Source organism: Marmota marmota, unplaced genomic scaffold (genome assembly GCF_001458135.2).
Source record: "Marmota marmota marmota unplaced genomic scaffold, marMar, whole genome shotgun sequence".
Classification (NCBI taxonomy): Eukaryota; Metazoa; Chordata; class Mammalia; order Rodentia; family Sciuridae; genus Marmota; species Marmota marmota.
The window spans coordinates 26966273-26991990 of record NW_026000242.1 but is presented as its reverse complement, the minus strand read 5'-3'; the positions used below and the strand labels follow the sequence as shown (position 1 = coordinate 26991990).

General features: G+C 39.9%; 1 protein-coding gene across 3 annotated transcripts in view; it reads left to right on the top strand.

Annotated features, from left to right (window-relative positions):
* Positions 1 to 25718, top strand: part of Amotl1 (angiomotin like 1) — a 153349-nt gene that overhangs the window by 6912 nt on the left and 120719 nt on the right. For 2 of the 3 annotated variants that reach the window (XM_048795775.1, XM_015489976.2), the window contains exon 2: positions 14293 to 14427. In XM_048795775.1, coding sequence (XP_048651732.1) covers positions 14343 to 14427 — 85 coding nt within the window. In that variant the 5' untranslated portion in view covers positions 14293 to 14342. Of the gene's footprint in view, positions 1 to 9346; positions 9365 to 14292; positions 14428 to 25718 lie in introns of those variants that run through there. The other variant, XM_048795776.1, reaches the window with a different exon arrangement.

Genomic DNA, 25718 nt, shown 5'->3' with positions numbered 1-25718 from the left:
ATTATTTTGAGATAGAGAAGTTGCTAAGGCTGTCCTTGACTTGTGATCCTCCTACATCAGACTACCAAATTGCTTGGGTTATAGTCATGTGTATTTCTGAGGAACAATGTCACTAGAGATAAGATTTATGGTTCGATTTTTTTTTTCTTTCACAACATGAAAAATATTGTCCCAGTTCACTTAGGCCTCCAAGGTTTCTGAAGAGAAGTCCTCCGTTATTCAAATGGAATTTTGTTAACAGGTAGTGCACAATTTCTCTGGAACTGTTTTTTAAGATTTTTCTTTGTCTTTAGTTTCTGGGAGTTAATTATGATGTATCTTAGTATGGATTTCTTTGGACTTATTTTATTTGGGATTTACTTGGCTTCTTGAACCTGGATGTTTTTTTATTTCACCAAACTCAGGACATTTTTAGACATTATTTCTCAAAGATTTTTTTTTTTTTAGCCCCATACTCTTTTCTTTCCTCCTGAAGCTCAGATAATAGAAACATTATATCTTTGTTTTTATCCTGTGAAACCCCTGAGGCTCTGTTAAATTTTTTTCACTCTATTCTTTCTTTCTCATCCAAGTAAATTCTATTAATCTGTCCTTAAAGTTAATTAATTCTATTCCCGTTGTGTTTACTACAAATGAACTACTAAGTTCATTTGATGAGTTTTTCATTATTTATTGACAGTTTAAATCTACATTTTTGCATTTAGTCCTTTTATACCTTCTATTTCATATATATATATATATATATATATATATATATATATATATATATATNATATATATATATATATATTTTCCACTTGTTTCATTTGTATGGTTGAAACATTTTTATAATGGCTGCTTTAAAATCCTTTTCAGATAATTCCAACATCTGAATCGCCTCAATCTTGGCATCAGTTGATTGTCTTGTCTAATTCAAGTCGTGTTTCTCCTGGTTCTTGGTACAAAAGTGATTTCCACTTGTACCTTGGATATTTTGATATTATGTTTGGAGATGTTTGATACTGCCTGCAATTTTTTTTTTTTTTTTTTGTCACATTACTTGGGCTTAGCCTGAAAATCCTGGCCTACTTTTGTGGTCTGTAGTTTCAGTGAAAATTTGTTTTCAGAGTTCTTGCAATACAATATAATCCACCTTAACAGGGGGTGGTGGTGCTCACCTATAATCCCAGTGACTTGGGAAGCTGAGGCAGAAGGATCTCAAGGTTAAGGCCAGCCTCACCAATTTAGTGAGGCCCTAAGCAACTTATCGAGACCCTGCCTCAAAATAAAAAATAAAAAGGGATGGGAATGTGACTCATGGTTAAGCAGCCCTGCATTCAGTGTAATCTACTTTGTTCTGGTGCTGACCTCTGAGCTCTTACTTTACTACCACAAGTGTTTAGTGGTTGAGAGGCAGTGGCTAGGCTGCTGCCTTGCCCTGCTGATGCTGCCCCAGGATTGATTGGCTCACTTGCTGTCTTGGATGTGTCCCCTCTGAGACCCCACTGATTCTGATGCAAATGGGACCCACTGCTATTCTGGGTATTGGATGGGGACCTTGCTGATGTTGACATTGAAGTGGGAGGAAACTTGTCAGCAGGTGTCGGCTGGGGGAATTATTTAGACTGCTGCAATGCCATTGCTGCTGCAGGTAACTCAGTGCCTTGTTCCTGCTATTGCCCTGCATGGGAACCAGGGCATTTATCTATCTACCTGATAGTATGCTGCTGGGCTTACCGTTTCTCTTCCTTTAGCAAGACAGAATTGGCTTTTCTTGTTTCCTTTTAAATTCTATACCTGTTGATGGTTCAGGGTTGTTGACCTCTCTGGTGCCCAGAATGGGTATGAGGGAGATAAAAGGAAACCTAGATCCAGAGGACCCAGGCCAATCAGCTTTCTTCTTTCCATCATTCAGAGTCCTCTTATGATTGTCTGTTATTCCAGAGTATTTGGTGTTTATACTTAGAGGAGGGGGTAAGTGAGTATTTAACATCTTGTCCCATAATAAACTTTTTAAATCAGAAAATGAGAACAGCCAGACAATTTCTAGGGGTGAACAATATAGGGGATAAATTCTAGCCATACTTGATATTGAAGCAATGTCATAAAATACAATAGCTAAAGAGATCAATGGGAAAGAAGACAGAGTCCAGAAATAGACCCAACAAAAATGTATTTCAACCCAGTGATCCTTGGAGTATTCACTGATATTCAGAAAGTAAAAACAAAGCTGGAATTCAGCCTGCAAATAAATTCCAGATTAATAACACATGTGCTAAATATTAAGCAATAAAAATGATTTTCAATTTGACAGATTAGTGAATAATCTTGAAGCAAGAAAGACCTTTTTAGGAACCACATCCAGAAACTATGCCAAAAAAGACTGATATGTTTAATTACATAAAAGATTAATAAAAATGTGTGATGAAAGTAATATAGATAAAATAAAATGACAAATGACAATCAGAAAAAGTCATTTATGACACTTACGTAATAGTAAAATATATTTTTCTTAAAATTTGAATAGTATATTCAATGAGAAGAAAAGAGAGGGAAATTTATAAACAATAAATGCCTGCATCAAAAAAGTAGAAAGATTTCAAAAAAGCAACTTTACACAACACAATGAACTAGAAACGCAAGAGCAAACCAACCACGAGCCTAAATCCCAGTGGCACATGCCTCATTCCCAGAGACTGGGGTTTAAGGCCAGCCTCAGTATCTTGATAAGATCCTGTTTCAAGATAAAAAAAAATTTTAAAGCAAGGGTTGGGGCAGATGGGAATGTAGCTCAGCTTTTTGAATTACAGTTCAAAAAATTATGATTATGGTTATTATTTTAAAATTATGTAATTAACAAGTATGCATTATAAAAAGGTAAAAAATATAAACTTAATGGTGTGAGAAAGTTTTCTTCAAAACTTCATATTCCAAGCTTGACATTTTACTTCTTTCCCTAGAAGTTTCTATCAAAAGTTTGTTATTCCTTCAAACCACTTCTTTATGTGCTTGTAAGTGTATATATATGTATGTGTTTTACAAATTGAATTCTCTTCATAAATTGTTTTGCACCTAACTTTTTACAATGTACATATCATCATGACTTTTCATATCCGTTCTTATAGTCATCTAATTTGCCTTAACAACTGTGTGGAATTTATAGTATAACTTATACCTTATTTTATTTAACCATTTATTGAGGGATATCTAAATGTTTTCTTTTTTCATTACAAAGAGTACTGCATTGCATAAATCTTTGTGCTCACTTGTTTTGTAACTGCATTCTGGAAGATAGATACTTAAAAGTGAAATTGCTGGATCAAAGGACATATGAATTTGTATATTAGAGGATATGTCCAATGATATTTTAAAATCTGTTTTTCCAGTCAGGCATGGTGGCACATGCTTGTAATCCCAGTGGCTCAGGAGGCTGAGGCAGGAGAATCATGAGTTCAAAGCCAGCCTTAGCAACAGCGAGACAGTAAGCAACCCAGTGTCTCTAAATAAAATAAAATTAGGGCTGCAGATGTGGCTCAGTGGTTGAGTGTCCCTGAGTTCAATCCCCAGTACCCCAAAAACAAACAAACAAACAAACAAACAAACAAAAAAACCCACAACTGTTTTTCAATTGGTGCACATCTGTAATCCCAGAGATTCAGGAGGCTGAGGCAGGAAGATTGCAAGTTTAAGACCAGCCTGGTCATCTTGGTGAGACCCTGTCTCACAAAACAAGCAAAACAAGCAAAAGGACTGCATATGTAGATCAGTGGTAGAGCCTTTGCCTAACATGCATGAGTTCCTTGGTTCAATTCCCAGTACTATAAATATAAATAAACAAGTAATCTAGGCTAGTAATCAAGATAGCAGTAAGAGAAAAGGCTGCATGAGTTAAAAGTATGTGTGTAAACATATATGTGTGTGCACATATGTATATACACATATACATACGTGTATATAATACACATATACACATGTACATAGACATATATGTATATACACAAACACATATTTGCAAAGATAATTTTTGAAAACACATAAGAAACTGTGATACCTCTAGGGAGTGGGACTGTTGATGAGTGAAATTTTTCACTTTAGATAATTCTCACTATTTTTTGTTCTCTAAAAAAAAGAATATGCATTTCTTTTATAACTAAAAATAGTATCTGATTTTTTTCTGCCAGAAACTCCAGCCTGTATGAGGGCATATTTTGTATATCAGTGTTTCTCAATTGTGTCTCCACATGAGAATTACTTAGGGATCTTTAAAAAAAAAACATGGATTAAAACCAGGGAACTCACCCCTGAGATTCTGATGTCATGGTCCAGGCAAGGACCTGGGACATCAGCATATTTTAAAAGTTCCCCAGGTGGTTCTAATATGCAGTCATGGTTGAGAATCATAGCTGAATATGATGTGAGGCTTAAAAGGATCCCAGAAGGCCACTGTGATGAGGTATTTTCAGTACATAATTACTGGGGGATGCAATCCAGAGCAATCTATCACTTCTTTGTCAGGCTAAGTGTTAGCATGAGACTGAGTACAAATAATTCCAAGGAGACATGTGGAAAAGAATTTTGCTTGCATTGTGTAAAAGTATCCATCTCTGTGGAAGGCCTTCTTATCAAACAGATTTACTCAAGCACCCTCAACACATAAAGGATTGCTGTAAACTAGTCATGACCCTGAGAGATACAGGAATTTCTTAGAAGACCAGGAATAGGCAAACAGCTGCACCTTAGATTCTGTTTGGTACTGGGAGATCACCAAAGAGCTACAGGAAACAGTGTTATTTTGAGATCTCTATAAGTTTTCAAACTTCCCTCATCTGGAGAGCCACTCTTTTTTTTTAATAAAATGGTTTTGGAAGCCTGATCCAGAAAACAGATGGAAGAGGAGCTATCTTTCCTCCCCCACCTGAAACTCCTGCCTGATGAAACCTTAGCAGGGTCTGGAAATCCAGTAAACATAGCTCTCCCCTTTGTGCTTCCTTTCAGAGGTGTCTATTCCCCATGCTTCCCCCATCACTGACTAATTTTGCCTCTATGTTCCTGATCAAAGAGCGGATTGGCTCGGCTAGCCCAGGACAGTCTGTCACTGATGTAGCAGGATTTTCCACACTGGGTGACTACACAGATGTACCAAACAATTCAAGGAGTCATGTGACTATCCCTGGGAAGCTGGTCCAGAGAGGGAGAGCACTAGAAGTGGGGTATGTCAAGCTGCCTTGTGATAGAAGAAGGAGATTGTGGGTGAGGTGATTTTCCTTAGAATGGAAGAGTGGATAGAAAGGTACCACAACTGACTTAACAGGACAAGCACTAAGTCAGCCCTCAGGGAATGTTGAATTGAAGGGTCATGTTTTCCACTGTGCATGAAACTGTGCATAAAACTGCTTAAATGCTGGTGAAGATGCCCAGGAGAAATCTGGCAGGAAGATGTAGGTTTTTCGGATTCCAAGAATCCAGGTCTTACCAGTCTGGAATGTCAGGAGATTGACAGTCATTTTTCCTTTGACATTGGATCTGTGCCATGGGTAGTATTGAGCACTTGGTTAGTTCAAATTGTCATGAGTTATAAGTGAAAATACATACTATTTTCAAAGCCTTCGTATGATAAAAGGAACATCTAGGATTTGTGTTAATAATTTTTTACATTGATTACATGGTAAAATATTTTTACTATAGCAGATTAAATAGAGTATATTATTAAAATTGATTTCACCTGTATTGCTTTTTAAAAATGAGTTGCTATGGATTAAATATTTTTCCCCCACCCCAAATTCATATGTTGAAGCTCTAATCCTCAATGTGACGATATTTAGAGGTGGAGGCCTTTGGGGAGTGATTTGGTTTAGATGAGGTCTTCATGGTGGGATTCCCATGATGGGACGCATGTCCTCAAAAGAAGAGGAAGAGAGAACCTGACATGGTAGCACATGCCTGTAATCCCAGCAGCTCGGGAGGCTGCTGGGATTACAGGCATGTAAAGGATTGCGAGTTCAAAACCAGCCTTAGCAAAAAAGTGAGGCACTAAGCAGCTCAGTGAGACCCTGCCTCTAAATAAAATACAAAATAGGGCTGGGGATGGGGCTCAGTGGTCAAGTGCCTCAGTTCAATCCCAGGTAACGCCCCCCCGCCAAAAAAAAAAGAAAAGGAAGGGAGAATGGTGCTCACTTTTTCTCTACCATGTAAGGACATAAGAAAAAAAAATGATCATATGCAACACAGGAAAAGAGCCCTCTCTGGGGAATAAAATCAGCTGGCACCTTGATCTAGGATTTCCCACTCTAAGAAATACACATCTTGGTTTAAACTGCCCAGATTATGGTATTTTATAATGACCTAGTTAAAACATGTGACTATTAGAACATTTAAAATTATATATGTGGCTCATATCTTTCTGGTGGATAGTGCTGAATTAGATGGTAATTCTGACATAGTAACCCTGATATTTTTCTCCTGCTCAGATATGGCTGTAAAGATCTTTGTATGAACAACAGCCCTTTGCTGTGGGGCCCTGTCAACATCTTGTTCCTGGTTTGTAATCTGAGCTGTGGCAGTTTATCTCATTCTGGCTCCTTGTCCCTCAGCCTTGAGGTGATACCTTCTCTCAGGAAGCACCATGCAATCCTCTCCTTGGTTTCCCAGCATCCCACACCCAGATGGTATTGTTTATGGCTCCACCTCAGCAAGTCCTTACAGATCGTTCCTCTGCCTCTTCACCTCTCTTGCTTTCCAGACTAGTTTCCCCCTCCCTTTATAGAACTGGCACACAGCAGTGGATTCACATTTACACTCTTACCCATTTTTTCCACTGGTCTTTTTCCAGAGAAATGTATTCTAGCCAGGAGACCTTCCTCTGAGATAAATGACTGCCTCCCAAAGCCTTGTCACATTTCGTTCCCCATGGAATGAAATCTGTGGATGGGACCAAGACACATCCAGAAGTATGTTTACTTCCAAGTGTTGTTAATGGCAATCATAAAATATCATTTGTTGAGTTTTTATTACTAAACAGGATTTTGTAGACATTTGTCACTTAATCCTTACAGCAACCTGAAAAATTGTGTCCTATGGTCCCCTATTACAGATGGGAAAAATTAGGTCAATGATATTATATACCTTGCTCACAGATGGCTGCTAGTACATGATGAATATTGGATTTAATTCCAGATCTGTCCCCAAAGAACTTGCTCTTACCCAGTATGCTTATACTGCCTTCTACATGCTATATCACCTTTCAAATTGAACAACCAAGTTAAAATTCAATGCTGCATAGCTAGTGATTTCTATAAGCAACTTTGCTGAAATGATAACACTGGTATGCAGTTGTGTACTGTTTAGATGACTCTCTAGTTGACATCTGGTCTTCACAAAACTCTTGTTTAGGATGGAGAAATGAACTTTATGAGCCTTATTTTGCACACAAGCAAAACTGAGTTCCAGGAATATAAGGTGATTTTTTTTCAGGGCCATTACATTAAAAAAAAAATTCTGAAATCAGATAAGGACCCAGTTCTCCTGAGATACTGATTTTCCATTTTCCTTGCTCATCAATTTGTACTTGGGTGCCTGAGTGACAGAATTTGGTAACAAATCATTTGTAATGATTGCTGTTTTCACCTTGAATTATGTGAGAAGTTTAAAGATACAGGCTCACTTAAGTTTTTGAGCTGAAGATATGTGAATCTTTATCCACAAGCCTCATCCAAGCCCAAGTCTGGCCAGGCATTGTGCAAACTGAGAGGATGGAAGGATGGATAATGTGACTTTGTCCTGAGAATACAACCTTCTAATGGGAAAGGCAATCTTCTTGTAAAGTGTGTCCTTTTGAAGCTTGTCTTGAAAATCAGGATCGGGTCCTTATTCCCCCCAGTGTTGAAAATTAAACACCCAAAGCAAAAGCAAAAAAAAATGTTATTAAAAGGGTAGATGAGAGAGAGAGAGAAAGAGAGAGAAAGAAAGAGAGAGATCGATCCTGAGAGGAGCAGCTAGTCCAGAGCTGGTGCCCTAGGGAGTGGGGTGTCCTGTCCCTTTATAGATTTCAGGTTTCCTTTGTTCTCACATTTCTACCTCCTACCCTGCCTAAGTGACCAAAAGGGCAGGAAGAGAGCTGTCCAGGGGGTAATTGCTTGTATTGGACAATGTAATCCTTTCCCTCCCCTGTAGATTGTTAGCAATCAGGTGATGAGAAGCACTATCTACTTTTTCCTTTTCTTTGATAATTAGCTACCTGTCCCTTGCCCTGGTCTCACTTTTATCCTCCAGTAGGAAAGGATTGTCCTAATGAGATATAAAGAACTCTAAGAAATACAAAGGGAGAGGGCAGCAAGTCTTCCTGAGGAAGGTTTCATGGTGGAGGGGACTTTTGAGTTTGATCTCAATGAACTAACTTTAGAGATGAAAAGACTGAGTCACAGGGTTCTGCAAAAGACCTCATAATTTTTTAACTTCATTACACTTCCTAAAAATATGCTTGTAACCACAGCTCTTTAGAGAATAGTAGCATACATTATTTATTGGAACACTTAAAATATTAACATCAATAAATTCCACAGTAGCTTTACAAATACCATGCCCAGTTGGATAAGCCAATTTTAAATAATGGTTTTCAGTTACTCAAACTTTCCAATTATACAAAGCTGGTAAGAATTCATGGAAACAAATCAGAAGCCCAGAATAATCATTTCAATTCTCCAAACATCAGCCATTTTAGACAGAGACTCTTTCCCTCTAGCATTTCACATACTTTTTATTCATGCAAAGAGGCATTGCTTCCTCACAGTGGATACTTAGAGTAAGAGTGTTTTTCTCTTCCAAATAAGTGTAAAATTTTTTATAAGTGCCACTGAATTTTATTTCTTCAATATTAAGTGCCTAGATGTCTAATATGTTTGGATTATATTGAGCTAGAAGGCAAAACTCTTCCAAATTTAGAAACTGAAAGACATCAGAGCAAAACTCTTGAGGCAACCCAAGAGGAGACTGCTCTCCATTCTCCTGTGGTCCACAAGCTCATCTATGATTGAATTTTTCAGAAAGCTGACACCAGGCTTGACCTGGATCCTAGATAATGAAGATCTTAGCCTGGTATTTCTGGCAGAGAAGGAATATTCCATCATGTGACCTCTTACTTCTCCCGCTTCAATTAGTTGTTTTGTTTGTTTTCTGGGTGGAACCAGATATATTTATACCCTCTACTTGCAACCATGATGGAAGGCTCCTTCTTATTCCTGACTCACTGAAGAAGGTCCACACCTGCGGGGCTTGGAGAACATCAGAACTGGAGTAAAATCTTGATATCCCTGGAGGAGCATCCTACCTTTAGGCAGTCTTTGAAGGGGCAGGAGGTCCTGGGAAAGCTCTGCAGCACTGAGGATTGTTGGTGAATATCAATCTTTTGTTGAGAATCTACAAATGAATTTTGACAGAGGTGCTCACTAAGGCGGTGAGCTACCTGGGGAAGTAGTGAGCTCCTTACTGCTGGTAGTATTTAAGCAAAGGCTGAGTAGGCATATATTTGGGGTTCTTGCATAAGGCAAAGGTTGGACTAGAGGTCCTAAGATCATTTTCCAGCTCCTGTATTCTTTGTTTTCAGGTTCTTGTTTTACCCTGTACATGCCTGTTTCTTTACTCTTAGCACATTGTTCTGTAATGATGTGTCCAGATATTTGCCTCCTCCCACAAGTCTGATATTTGTCTCCTTGAAGAAAAGGACAACATTTATCCTTTTCTATCTCACATTTTTAGCACAATTAGTACATAGAAGACACTGAGTGAATTTTTATCAAATGAATTTATTTATTTTGCATAGCAATGTGTATGTATGAGTGTGTGTGTGTGTGTGTGTGTGTATATAATATATATATATATATATCTTAATTTATAATTTAAGTTATCCACAAGTAGGTCTTGCTTGCAGTAATCATGCTCATGTTCCTTAGAACCTGTGTTTCCTTAAATACCTGAGTGATGGATTATGCTACCCAATTCTCCAAGCACAGCTCTTCTAATTAATTTGTTCCATCTCAACAGAGGTAGCCACAAAATTACAGTTAAGATACAGCCTAAGTATGGCCGAGGTTTTTCTGAATTTGTATTTGTAGACCAAGTCCCCAGTGCCAGAAATGTCCCTCAAAATGGTGACTACAGAACTAGGTGCAACTCATCTGCATTAGGTAGGCAGGTGTCTCACATGGGGAGTCAGGAGCAGTCTTATCCCAAGCTTAGTAAGGGAGGCAGATGTGTATGAGACAGAAACTCCAGAGCCATGCTGGGCAGAGGGACAGGCATGCAAACTAAAGTGAGAGCAAGAATTGGGAAATCTCAGCAAGTTAGACTGGATGAGGAGGTCGGAATGGAGCCAGGAAGCAGAGGCAGATAGGGTGTGGTTGGAGAGTAGAGAAATTGCAAAGAAGCAGAGGAGGTGGGTGAGATTACAAACAGAATACATTTTAAAGGGAAGTGTGAAACTAAGATATGCTTGGGTCAAAGACAAGCATTTCATTCACCCATTCATTCATTCATTCATTCATTCAACTTATCTGTATTTTTTACCTTGTGACAGCCACCATGCAAATGGCTAAGGATACTGATACAAATAAGTTGGAATCTCTGCTCTTAAGTGCATAAACTATTAACTAAACTCTACAGACATATTAGCAGACAATTACAATACAGTGCAATAAATGGCATAACAAGGTAAGCATAGGTAGCCTGTGTGAGCCTCTGGGGAACACACAACCAAGTCTAAGGTGAGACAGGAGGGGTAAGTTGCAGTTAGCAACATGAGGAGGGTATGATGGGGTGACAAGGTAGGAAGCAGGAAGAACAATCTTGCTAAAGCTCTGGGAATGACTGAATATTCAAAAGACCGAAGGGGGAGCTTATTTACAGATTGCAAATACCTTGTTATAGTTGGGTCTCACATGCCATGTTAGGCTTTTTCCTGAGAATAATGAATCAAACGAGTATTTTAATTGGGGAGTGACACAATTAGATTTGTGTTTTAAAAATACTACTACAAAGTGTGGAGAATGGGATGGAAGAAGTGACGACCAGGGAGCCGCTGAAGTGACTGCAACATCTCAGTGGGAAATGATGGTGGGTAAACTAAGGCTGGAGCATTGAAAACAGAAGCAGGTAATTCTTGAAAGTTAGAATAGACAAAGCTCAGTGGTTGACTGGATGTGAGATGTAATCAATCAAGGATGGCCAGGTTTCTGGCTTGGGTAACTATGTAGTGGCTCACTCCAAAGGCACATCAGCAAGAGAGGAGGATGTCAATTTCAGGAGAATTTTGGTCATGGGAGAGCCAGAGAGCTAAACATCTCTAAGTCTAAAGGGCCATTCTGCTGGACAGTCCCATACCACCTTATCAGGGTAGCTGAGTCTCTTTGGGGAGCTTAAGGAGATGTAATACCTGGACAGAGTATGCACCCTGTCATTATCACTTATTCATCCATTCAATCAATCAATATTTATTGAATACCAATTTTATATTTATACTATTCCAGTATTCCATGGACTCCAGCGTCTATGCAGGTAGCTAATTTCTTAAAAAAGCAATTCTCAAAGTCAAGAGTTTCAACAGTAAGTTTTTAATAGTTTTTCCTACTCAATCCACCCAACTTGTGCATATTGTTTGAGCCTTCCTATGCTGTTCTAGAGAAAAGTATTTCCTCACTTCTTGTTTCCATGGTTGCAGTAATTTTTTTTTCATTAAGTTCCCATGACTGCTTTAAATTTTAGTTTCTTCTTCCTGGACTTAAGTTTTTGATAGAGTTTTTACTGGGATAGAAGTTAAATATTTTAGTGAAAACCTTGAATAAGTTGTTTTGTACAGTCAGAGACTTGGAAATTATTTTCTAGGATTGTGACTTTCATGAGCAACTTTGAGGCTTCCTGTGACTCAAGGGATCCTGTTGGAGTTTCAGTAACAGATGTGATTGATCAAAGTCTTCCTTGCAATACCAGTATCTGATGAAATTTCATTTCACATTTGATGCTTGGCTTTCCCACGCTGAGGCGTGAAATTTGAGAAGCAGAGAAATCAGCAGGGTTTGCAGGTTGCAGTTAATAAAACACTCAACGTCAACCTATCTAGTTCAGATTAATAAAATGAAATGCATATATGTGAAGTCTAACCTCACACATCCAGATGTTATCAACTTGCAAATTTGTTTCCTGTGGGTGTCTAGGCTATTGGGTAAAGAGGGATGAGGAGTCTACTTTGAAAATCGCTTTATGATTAATCACTAATTCCTATTTTTGTCAAACAAATCTCTTAAGATCTCCAACACTCTTTTGAAAGATCTTGCAAGGATTAATGAAGTGATTTTTTAAATTAATGGAGTTATTTTGAATTACCAGTATGTAGTAAATAAATGTTGTTTTTAAAGAATGGACTATTATTAATAATGTTATTTCCTATCTTATCTTTTTGTGTGTGGGAGGTACCCGGGATTGAACGAAGGGGCACTCACTGAGCCCCATCCCAAGCCTTATTTTGTATTTTATTTAGAGATAGGATCTCCCTGAGTTGCTTAGCGCCTTGTTGTTGCTGAGGCTGGCTTTGAACTCACAATCCTCCTGTCTCAGCCTCCTGAATCACTGTGATTATGGTGTGTGCCACTGTGCCCAGATTTTATTTCCTAATGAAGATAAAAATGTTTGATATTTATTTTATGATTAAATAATACAAGTGTGATCATGGTTCAGGGCTGGATTTCTACTACAGATATGTTTTAAATTTTGCACAGAGAACATCTCTTGTTCAACAGTGGACTGCCTCTAGCCCCATTTGTCCACCTCTCATGGGCTGAGGCTATTGCCTCAGTTGGCTAATGGATAAATAATGCAGCTTCCTCAGTTCCCTGATGCAGTATATAAGTTGACTTTGCATGTAAAAGCATAATATTATAGCCTGCAAGTCTTGGAAGTCCGAAACAGGTTTTTGACAATGTCTATTCTTAATACTTTCATTTAAAGTTGAAGTAGTTCAGTCTAGAAAAAGTAAACAATTTCCCAAAAGTCATCCAGTCAGTGCCAAAGTCAGAACTCACAGCTGGATTTATTTTTAAATCCAATGTTCTTACTGTTGCTTTGTGCTATATTCACTCCAGAAAGTCTAGAATTCCCTTCTAAAACTTTTGGGCACTTGGCTTGAACAAAAATTCCTAGTAAGCTAGAGCCCAATAAAGTACACTATAATCTTTAGCACCTCCTTGTATTTTATTAGAGATTTTTGTTTGTGGCAACTCCCCTGAGCACCACACTTCCCTAGGCAGACATCCAAAGAGCAACAAGTCAGTCTGCCATGTCTGCTGTCTGGCAGGCAGCGCAAGAACCTGCAAGGCAACTTTGAACAGCAGTCTAGGGGCCAAATCAAGCCAGCTGGTCCGATTACAGCACATGATAATCAGTGCCCATCCTAATTAGGCTGGCAGGATTTCTGCCATGGTGGATGGCCCACTTGCTGCATGCACAGATGTGGTGACTCATCCATGTTCAATTATTCAACCACTTTCATTTGAAGACCTGCTACATGCAGAGTGTTATTAAAACCTCTTTTTTATATGAGCAAAAGTTTGGACATGAGTTGTCATGCATTGAGATACTGTTTGTAAGTAGAGATACCACAGGAAGGCCTTCTCAGATGTGGCCAGTGGAGTGGGATGACCTGTTTGTGAATGAAAATTGAGAGCCCTTGTGACATGTGCCTTTCTATCATGATTTTCAAGAAGAGGAGGAAAATTGGTTTCCATGGGGCCTCTTGGCTCTGGGAGTTTTTTTAAAAATAATATTTATTGCATACTTTTCAAATTACAAAAGCAGCGTATGTTCATTGTGGAAATTGTAGAAAATTACAAAAAAAAATTCCAATACAATGATAACAACTTTTTAGTTGAATTTTTTTTGGTCTATTTTCTTTGACATATATAAGAATATATCTTTTTTCTCTTTTCATTTTTTTCCTTCTCCTTTCTTCCTGCTGAAATTGAGATCTGACTATGCCTCCTAAAATTCTAGAAGTCTATACAACACAGAGAACTAAAGAGGAACTTCCTTGCCTAAAGCCTAGCACGTGCCAGTTGCTCCACCACTCAAATGCACAAAGAAACTTGGTTTGTGGGCTTGAGCAACCTCAAACTCAGACCATGCCCAAATCTTAACAATAAGCTTTTCATGCCAAAGAAACATGATAAATTAGAAACTGACTAATTTCCTTCATGAAATTTTCCCATCTCCAAGAGAACTGCAATACTAATTCACACCTCCTTTTTTTTTTTTGGTGCTCTTTATGTATTGTAGGAACTTCTGTTTGTTCTGAGAGCTGCACATACAAGGGGCTTGCTAGAAGCATGGACCTCAGTGAAAAGTGGGCTTTGGAGGAAGGAAACTGGTTGTCGCCTGGTGGAATTCATCATTTTCCCAGCACAAGAGCAGGTATGGACGCTTTTGATGTCCCTGACAAGCGTGGTACTCTTCAACTCCTGCACCTCCCTATGTGAGCCCAGCTGTTCTTGGTACATGCCCAGTGCTGTTGCCTTTTCAAAAGCAGCTGGGTGTAGAGGAGAGGGCATGCGCTCTGAAGTCAGACAAACCTGGGTTCAGTCCTAAACTTACTCCTTACAGGCTGTGGGATTTTAAGAAAATACCTGGGCTGTAGCATAAGAATAAGAATGCCTGCCACACAGAGCTCTAATAAGAATCAGTAATGTAGGCTGCCATTTACCAAGCTTTGGCCCTTGCTAGGTGGGTGCTGGGGTAGGTGAGCACCTAATATGTGTCAGGCATTATGCTCTTGTATTGCTTGCCTCCTAACAACCCTAGAAGCAATCAAATGAAGGCCAAAGCAACAACTACAAACAGAGGAGGTCAGCTCACCTCCCCTTTTTCTTTGTCCAGTTATATGATTATTGTGATTTAGCCTTAAATGATGGGATGTTGTAACTCTCCTGGAGTGGAGTGTAGAAATTAAGAACCCGAACCCTGAGTCAGAACTCTAAGACTCAACTCAATACTTTCCCATCCCCCAAATCTGATAGAGATTGACTTTGATGGTAAAAGGCTATGGATGGAGAGATCAGAGGTTACTGAACTGAATGCACTCACAAGATGCTTTTAGTGAGAGCTTGGCTCCTGTTTGTTCGTGTTCATTCATTCATTTGAGAATACTGTTTATCATATATTATACACCAAGCGATGGGAATACAAGAGAGAAAGCAACATGGACATAGAGATCACTGGACAACATTCTCTGATGTGCCCCATCTCTAAAATGGGACAATTTACATAGCAACATTCATAGAGCTTTTGTACTGTACCAGGATACATCTTCCAAACAACATTATGGCAAACTGGAGGAGAGTTTCCAAAGGGAAACTCAGATGCAGGAATTTGGATGCAGTCCACAGCCGTTTTCTCCTGTGCCCCAACACCTTGTTACTCTATCCACTTTTTAAAAGCTTGTTAAGCCAGTCTGTCTGCACAGACCGTGGAATTAAAGTGAATCTCCTTAGCTCAATATATAGCCCTTTCTGATGAGACCTCGGCCAGCTTCTCCAGACTCATCTCCTGCTGCTCACCACTAGGAATACCCCCCTTCTCTCTTAATAGATCTACTCCCTCAGGAGCCTTGTGTATGTTCTGCTTTCACATCCATGTGAGCCTCTGCAAAAGCTATTTCCAACTGCCTTCCACTTGGACGGTCCCTTCTCATCTTTGAAGCTTCAGCTTGAGTCACCTGAGCTGGGATTTCTTCCTGCCCTTCCACCTATCTGTCCCCATTCTGTTCTTATTGAGAGGCCCTCTTTGGTGCTGCCACAGCACTTTCCACACTGTATCATGGCTGTCTGTATCCTGAATAGCCTGTGAGCTTCCTGAGGCAGATGTTTAATTCGTCTTTGCATCACTGCAACCTGGCAAAGAGCTGATGGCTAGCGGGTGGCTGGATGAACGCATGAATGAATGAATGATGGATAGGACCACATCCTCTGCATATCTCTGCCTTTATCAAGAGGCTTCTTTCTGGGGCTGTGGCAGCCCACCTGGCTGCACAACTGCTTCTGGGCACCACTGCATTGCTTTACCCTGCTTTTAGCACACCCATAACATTTCACTCAGTGTCTCCAGGTCTATTTACCAAAGCTTGAAAGCAGAGGAAAGAAATAGGTAAGGTTTGCCCACTGGTGTTTTTGTTACCCAGGCAATAGAATCAACCATCCTAGAATTTTAGACCTGAAGGGAACCTCTGGAATCACTGTAACAAAGGGTTGACAGTGCTTATTGTGACTAGCTCCACATACTATCGTATCCCTCTGAGTTTACCATGCCAGATATCTACATTCTTTGGAAAAAGGTTGGACAATAGGAAGGGGAAACAGACCTGTGTTGAGGTCTGCCTACAGTGGAGGCACAGCTGTGGGGTAAGTGATGAGCCTCTGAGGCAGCAAATCCTATGAAATCTGGTTCCAGTTCAGATAATTTGTGTGCAATGATGGAGGCACCCAAGACAAAGTCTGGCCATGTTTAGATATTAGATATTAGGGTATAGCACAATGACAAGGGATGGATTGGTGAAATCTGAAAATGCTTGTGGGCTGCTATTAGGGTGGTTCCGAGGCCCGGGCTGGGATTCAGGAAAGATGTAAGTCTTAAAGGGACTGAGTAGGGAGGGAAAAATGGGAATCTGGTGAAGTCTGGAAGTGGGATGAGGAAACTCATGCAGAAACAAAGAGTGCTCACCCCACGGTGCCAGAGCTAAGTCAGATTGGAGAAATCAAAAAGAATTTTCTTTTCTTTCTTTCTTTTTTGTGGAGAGTACGGGGGATTGAACCCAAGAGTACTTCATCACTGAGCAACATCCCCAGCTCTTTTAAAATATTTTATTTAGTGACAGGATCTTGATAAATTGCTGAGGGCCTCACTAAGTTGCTGAGGCTGGCTTTGAATTTGCGATCCTCTTGCATCAGCCTCCTGAGCCACTGGGATTACAGGTGTGCACCACCACACCAGGCTCAAAAAGATTTTAAATCATTTACTAAGTATATACTATTATATACAATTGTCAGACACTACACTAAACCTCTTTTTGTATAGTTATAGACTATCTCAAGCTTTCTCACAACTGTATTCTCGTTTTATAAATGAAGAAACTGGGCCTGAAAAAGTTAAAGAACTTGTTCAAGGTCATTCGGCTTACAAATGATGTAGCTGGGATTTGAAACTAGATCTGTCCCATCCCAGCCACCATAAGCTATTGCTCCTCAATCCATTCTCCAACACTCCCTACTCTGTCTTCATAATTTAAGGCTCTGGTGAACCAGTTACAAACCTTTATTATTGGTGGTTTAATTGCCACAGTAGAAAAGAGAACTAACTCTGAAGAGGGCCAAAAAATCAACAGAGCTGTTGTAACATGTGGATCTTATCCAAGCCTGCAGCTGCCTCATCTAACGCGCTGCAAGGTCTCTACCCACCTGCTTCCAAGTATCTTTTCTCAGCACCATGTTTCTCTACCCCATCTCTCCCCACCATTGACTGGTATTAGCTGCTCCATCTCTTAGGCCCAATGGGGGTTAGTGGGGTTTGGATTTCTAATGAAGTACTGGGAAAGTCCTAGAAATGTTCAGGTCTTGGGGTCTGTTTCTTGGCTTCATGAAATCCTGTGAGAATTGTGTTAACTGCAGGGAAGTGCAGTCATCCTGGTGAGTCATAGACCTTGAGGCAGATCCACACAACATCTGTCCTTGTGTTATCCTTGGAGCATCTCCGGCTGCCATTAGGGTGGGACTACCTTCAGGAAGCTGGCTGGGGAGAGCCCAGGATGTCTGGGGGTGATAAGGAGTTTCTGAAAGAAACTTTCTCTGTGTCATACACTTCCAATGACCTGGGCCAGTGGGTTTTCAAACTTATTTTAAAGATCTGAAGGGCATTTTCCAAAATGAAATTGTATGTAATCCCTGACACCTAAAACACGAGGGGATGGTCTTTGGCTGGTGCCCTGTTTCTGACAGTTGCATTACAAGTTGATCTGGCTCTTCATTTGATTTGTCCACTGCCACATTGTACGTATATGTGATGCAGGAGGGAGGCCCTTCTTAGTAACACCATAAAACATTTCTTCTTCCTGTTCCAGATGTGCTCATTCAGCTATTTAGGAGTCCTGCTGTCATCTACTCTTCTCAGGGGACTCCACCTGTTTACTCACCTCATTAGGGGAGAATCAGGAAGTCTGGGAAGCACAGCCTGGCAGGGTGGACCAGGTGCATTGCAGAAATTTAGTGGGACTGCTTCTATTATGCTTTTAAAACAGGAAAGAGCAGATTTCCCTTCTGGTGCCTCTCAGGGTCATTGCTCAGGAAGGAAGGAAGCAACCTTTTCTGAGTGCAGTTTGTAAGCCAAGTGATACCACTGCATTTCATTCAAACCCTCACTGGAATCTTGTGGAGTAGTTATTCTGATCTCCATTTTGCAGATGAGTAAACTGAGTCTTGGAAAGACTGGTTAGTGAAGCCAGACTCATACAGCAAATGGCAGCAGAGCTCATGTTGAGACTCAGGTCTTCACACTTCAGAGCTGTGTCCTGTCCATTACTTTTTCGTCAGTTTCAAAGGACAATGTTATTCTACATCTCCACATTTCCATGAAGTTTGATGCTTTTTGTCTTGCATTCCATGGTAAAAGAGGAATATAGGAAACTCTGTCACCCATGACCTTTTACTGGCATTTGTTCCATTACACTTCCTAAGGGCCATCATGTGTTCTACCCCTCTCATTTTATAGACACCAGTGCAGACGAGGTGGTTTGGGGTCTTTTCAAAGTTTAATGACAAAACTACAGCTAAAGTCCAGACCTCTCTTCCTGTCCTTCCCATCACCTACACTGTGATAATCACACAATGTACTGGGAAAACCATTTTCAGGTGGAAGAAGAGATACATCCCAAGGTCACTCTATTTGCAGCTCTGAAAGGAGCCATTTTCTCTCAAGCCTCTGTACAGGATGTTGGGGTGAAAAACACAAGATCAAGGTGGTCGGCATTTTAGCAGACACTCACATTCATCTTATGGATTTTTAAAAATAGTTTTTTATAGATTGCAATTGCAGCAAATGTTTTTGCCCTTTTTCTTAACACAGGATATTTCATCTGATTTCCCTCAATAGATCCAACCGGGTGTAAGTAGGAAGGATATGATTTTCCTCTGCAGGAACCTTTTTCTGTGTGTATTTTTGGAATAATTTTTTATTCTGATTCATGTCTACACCTTCTAGTAGCTTCTTGACTTAGCCAGAGTTTATTTCCTTTGATATGATATTGAGTAGGATTCTTTTAAATCTTCATCTCTATATCATAGTTGGTAACAGGAATATGAGAGTGGGGGACCGGATAATTCCAATTTGCTTATGTATTTTTGCAAAACACCTTGCTTTTGTTAACAGCATCTTCTGCACTGATATTTGGATTTTTTTAAGAGAACATATTTAGCATTTTCACCAAAATGAGCTCTTGGCTTCCTGTCAGACTTCATGTCATATTATCTCTTATATTGTTTTTGCTAAGGATAATGATTGTATATATTTAGTTGTAGATGAGCACAACACTTTTATTTTATTTTTATTTTTTTGTGGTGCTGAGGATCGAACCCAGGGCCTACAGGTGCTAGGTGAACACTCTACCACTAAGCCACAACCCCAGCCCCAGGATAATGATTATTTTTAGATGAGATATACTTAACTATTCTTCCTATGTAGCCTACTTCCTTCTTTGGAATTTATGAAGAACTAAGGCAATTATCTGAGGCTTGGTTTTCATTTAAGAGGAAAGAAAGCAACTGTGTTTTTCTCCCTCCCTTTTATCAAGAATTATAAAGTGAGATTGTGCTAAAAGGAAAGAATATTAAGCCCAAAGAGAAGTGGAAATAACCTTTGGGCCAATTCAGCTGAGGAGATAATGCTGCAACCAATTAATTACAAATTTCTTTTTGATAAAATCTTACTCTGGTGGGCATGCTTTTATCCTTGGTGTCATCTGTTGGCTTGTCCTAAGAGATGCAGATTAGAGACAAGGATACAGAACAGGGTCATGCTGTGCTCAGGCAGTCAGGGTCCCATTCTTCTCTCCCAAATCAGTCCTACTCACACTTCCCCAGTAGGGGAGGGAGGCAGATGGGCCTTGCTTCTCCACTCTGCTCAGCTGTTGGCTAGCAGAGGGCCTCCAGGAGACAGATGGTGACCTGCACAAAAGACAGCAAAGGGCAATACCAGGGTGGTGAGAAAGGCAGAGAAGGAGGGCTCAGCTCATTTCTTTCTGTCTTCCATACTTCAAATTGGTGACCTCCCCAGAGACTGTTGGGAAGACTGTGAAGAGATCCCTAGGACACCCTGGCTACTATTCTAACTTGTTATTAGGGCATTTCTCTGGTTCTCTCTTGCAAACAGAGTTGACAGCATACCTTGGCTGGGAAACAAAAAACAGAAACAAAACAATAACAAAAACAATCTTCTTCCCATGTAGCTCTGAGCCCCTCACCAAACTCTTGGAGGAAGAAGCATATCACTTTTCCTCCTCTGCCTAAGTGACCATGTAACTCCTAAAGGACCCCAAAGTTAAAGTAGCCCACAGAAGTCCTCTCTTTGGCCTCTGCTCCTGGCAGGCTGGCAGATAGGCCCTTCCACCTCTGCAGCAGAGGCTGGCCAAAGGCTAATGGCATTTCCTGACTGCTCAGGGCATGTCCTTGGCCCAAAGCTAGAGTTGCTTCCCCTAGGCAGAACATCAGCAATGGGCATTCTGCTGAGAAAAGATCTTTTAGCTACAACAACATGGAGAGTGTGCTCCTAGCCCTAGAAATGGAGCTCGAGTTTCCTTTGATCCCAGAGTTGGGCTCAGAATGGCATATAACTGTATGTACCTCAACTACCAACACCTGAGAGTTCTGACTGAGTGTTCTAGAAGACTGGAGTAAAATCCTTTAAAAGCCTAAATTGTTTTTAAACTTTGTGTTCTAATAGTTGAAAAGATTCTTTTACCCATGGCTTTTAAATACATTTGCTTGCCTTACTAAACAGAAAATATTCATACCCAAGCTTATGATTGGGGATGCAGCTAAATTACATTTAGAAATGTATTGCCATTAATTGGTAATTAATACTATATCTGACTATTTAAATAATTCATATATACTTGTAAATATGCCTAAAACACATCTTTCAGGATGACCAGGAAACTGTGGATGGTGTTTCAGGTTGGAGATGGATTCTGGGATAGGATGGGAAAGGGAGCTTTTATTTTTCAGTTTATAGATGCCTGTACTAAACATATAGATATCTGTACTAAAAAGAAATGTTTAGTACAGATATCTATAAACTGAAAAATGAATACTATATTTACCTCAAATGAATACTGTATTTACCTCAAATGAATACTATATGCTTACATAATAAAAAATAATCAAGATATTTAGAATAATATAAAGAAACAAAGAATATTATAGCTTGGAGGAAGGTTCCCAAACTGGCTTCCAAAAGTCCATTCAGTTAGTCATGTATCAGAGCAATAGTAACAGTGATAATTAGATACCACCTGCTGTGTGATATGTTTCTATAGAAAAACCTCACCTCAAGCCACAGAAATGTTTCTTTCTCTCCACATGTTCCACTCTCCAACATTGACCTTGAAGTAGGAGTTGGGCCTCCCTTTTGCTGTCTGCAGGGGCCATGACAGCAGGATGCCTACTGTCCACTTGAGACAGGAACCAAAGGCACTCTGGTACATTCCAGACCACTGTATAGAAGGAAAACGAACATTCATTAAGTATCCACTGCACATTGTACACTGTACCTGGTATGTCTCATACCTAACTTATTTTCCCATTGCCAATGATTCAATGAGATAAATCTTATTTTCTAGGAAACTGAGGCTCTAAGAGAGTAACATCCCTGAGAGATCACCCCCTTAATAACTGACAGAGCTGAGATGCAAGCCTAAAAACTTGTATACTCTCCATTATAGCTTAGTGATCCTCTAGTAGAACCATCTCTTTGTAAGAAACCCATGAGTCAAGTGTGAAGAGGCTCTTTTAGATATTGTCCCAAGAGTCAATAAGGCTCTCTATTATAGAATGCCTTATTAGATGGTGAAGGTCATGAGGGTCCTGATCATCTCTGTATCTGCAGTGCCTAGCACAGTGTTGAAAGCATGGTAAATTCTCAATAAATGTCAGGTTGATTAAAAAGAAACATTATTGTTTGCTCTACTTCATAAGATAGAAAATTGAAATCATATATTTTAGGAACAATTTCAACAGCAAATATTGAAACAAGAAAAATGCTTTCTCATTAACCTCCAGTTGATTAGAAAATTCAAATAACTAAAATGCTACAAAGAAAGTTCTTTGTTTACAAGTCATCCATGAATATGAACAAACTTAAGGGGGAGTCCATTGTAAATTTTTGTTTGGCAGAACAGTAGTTTGGGCAGGCTCTAGAATCTACTCACCCTGTGAAATATTTGTAATGTTCTTTGTTTTACTTTTTTGTTGCTGTAACAAAATATGCAAGACCAGGCAATTTATAATGATTATAAATGTACTTGGCCCATGGTTCTGGAAGCTGGGAAGTCCAAGAATGTGTTGATGGCTTCTCCTTAGCATTGGATAAGGGCATTCTTGCTGTATTGTAACATGGTGGGTGGTGTCACATAGGGAGGTAGAGCAAGTATACTAGGTGAGTTTCTTTTCCTCTTCTTATGCAGCCACTAATACCACATGGGGGCCCCACCCTCATGACTTCATCTAATCCTAATTACTCTCCAAAAGCCCACACCCAAATACCATAAACATATGTATCTGGGGATTAAGTTTCCAACACATGATTTTTGAGGGGTCACATATGATCCATAGCACTCCTCATGGGGGGAAAGCTTGCTGCTGTATAACCAACTTTCAAGCCAACTATTAGAACACAAACTGAAAGTCAAAGACAATGAACATTCCCCTCAATTTAAACATACCATGTGGTTAGTATTTTTCTTTCAGGAATTCAGAGTTGTCAAAGGAAAGAAAAGAGCCCATTTGTGTCAGCTGTAAAGGCACATGGCATTCAATAATAATTAACTTGATTTTTACAATGTCACAGTCTCTCTACTAGAGCTCAAAGTGCATCAATTTATTGTAATCTCACCACAGTTAGATATTAGGTATGAGTATTATTTCCATTTTCACAGAAATGGAGGCTGGCAGAAATTAAGTTACCAGTTAATGGTGGAGCTGGGCCTAGAATCAAGGTCCAGCTGGCCTCAAAATCCTCTCTATTCTGACTTTCTTTGAATACAAAGAGCATTTATTTCTTGATATAATGGGAAAAACAAGGAGACTTATCTGCAGACAGTCCATCAGACCCCATACACTCATGGGAACAGTGGGTCAAAAGCTGCTGTTAGAACCAAGAGCTGACCATTGGAGGCAATGCAAGGCTATTCTTGTCTTTGACAAGAGTTACTTTGGTGTATGGTAAGGTAGAATCCTTCCTGGGTTGCTTTTAAGAGCAAAAGGAAGAATGAACACTACAAGAGTAGACAATTCTTTTGATGAATTTTGTTATAAAAGACAGTTGAGAATTTGAGTGGTGTCTGGAGAGAGATGTGGAGTTAAGGAAGGATTTTGTTCTTAAAGATATGAAATTAGCATGTTGTACATAGCTGGGAATGGCCTAGGACAAAGGAAAGCAAAGTGGAAAAGGGGGAAAACCATGTGAATGGATCTGACCCACAATGGAGTTGGCCTTGGATGGAGTACAGATGATTCATTCATAGCAACAGGAGAGCTGGAGAGTCAATAAGCCAGGCCAGCATAGACTGATTGTTGAGATGCACCAAGGTCTACTTGAGTTAAGTTTTATTTTCAACAATTGAACAGCATGATTTTTGAATCTCCAATCATGTTTTACTGAGTACATACAGAGAGAAAGAAGAGAATTAGATTTTACTAGAATTGTGGGGCAGGAAGTTGTTGTTTGTTTTTTAGGTAGAGTATGGAAAGAGAGAGGAACATGAATTTGAGGGTAAATGTGAGAAATAATAGCAATGAATCTGAAAACTAAGATCATAAAGACAGTGAGAGACAGAGAAAAGGTCACGGAAGAGGTAAATTATAGATGTTGTTAGGGTCAAGGAGACACCAGGGTAAGACAACAGAGGCAATAAACTAGGATGGTAGGAAGTGGTGGTTGGAGAGCAGAATGCTTGACATTGACATTAAGAATGGTGTTACTATGAAAATAGGTGGCTAGCCTGGTGGAGAAGGTCAAGGATAGGAGAGGATGTCATAGTTGAGAGACCAGAGTGTGAGAAGAATCCACTATGTCCATATGGAAAAAACGAGAATTTCCAAGGGAATGTTATTGAGGCAACTGACAGTGAGCCACATGCCAATACCTTCAAAGAAGGAGTAGAATAACTGAAGAGTTTGTGGATGGATGAAATAAAGAGTGGCTAATAATATGGTCTATTCAAGGAGAGTCAGATTTCAGAGCAAGAAATTTAAAAAAAAAATGTTGAGAGAAGGACTGAAGATCAGGAGATTTTGCCAGTAATGAACCATGAATTGCAAAGAGCAAATGGAAAGATTCTAGGAGGTGGAACAGGAAGGAGTAATGTGTGCAAATATTCACTCAAGCATATTTGATTCTTGGATTTTGGAGATTTAATTATCAGGAGCAGGACAACAGAAGAGGATGGAGAGATAGGCTAAGAAGTTTAAGAATGGCTGCCTTGGTGGAGGACCGCCCCACCTCCCTCAGCTCAAGAGCAATTCTGGCTGAAGTGCTTCTTTCTGTCCTCCATCGGATTTGGAAACTGAAAGCTGACAGTGGAAAACCTGGGATGGCTGAAATTGTACGGGTTGAAAACACATTGGTACAGATCTGGGCCCCTAGGCTGCTGTGGCTGGTGCTCTAATCATTTTGAGACATTGGACCTTTTGAGACAACAGTGTGGACTGTTGCCTTTCCAACTGTCAGTCCTCCAAAAACGGAGAAAAGACATCCATGCTTACTCCTTCCTTGCCCTTGACCCCTCCTCGGGGTTATAAGCTGTGAGGTTCTGTCTCCAGGTTAAGTCCTAAAAGACCAGTGCCCTGCCTGGCAGAGCAGTTACAGCCTGTCCTGGGGGGAAATACATAATGCATCTGTCCATATTATCCAGGCCATTGACCCAGAGAGGAAGATTCCCATAATGTGACATAATTACTTTACGTCTCTCAGACTCTAACTTCTGTATACAGAAGTTGCATCCTGTATTTGAAACCTAAAGGCAGTGCTCCCCTTTCCACCGCAATCACAGTGATTGCTGTGAAGTCCTCCATAATTGTTTCCCTACCTGAGAAATTGACATCGTATTATTTCATCTTCTTGAACCAGGTGGTTTCTTAAGAGGAGAAAATAATGTTTGGACTGGAGTTAGAATATAGGTTCAAAAAGGAGAAAACATGGAGCGTAATTAAGCTCCTCCTCCCTTGTTGCAAGACAAATTTCAAGCTCTGAAAATATAACACCTCTCAAGAAGTCCCAGAACAATTGGAAGAGAGCAGATGCAATACATAAGAGCAGGGAATAGTTTTTGAACAGGTTATGCTCTAATTATTAATAAATGCGCAAAGGATTTGGGGTGGGGGAAAACAACCTCCAACAGGGAGTCGGAAGGCAGCGCGCGCGCCGCTGCAGAGCATGACAGCCACACG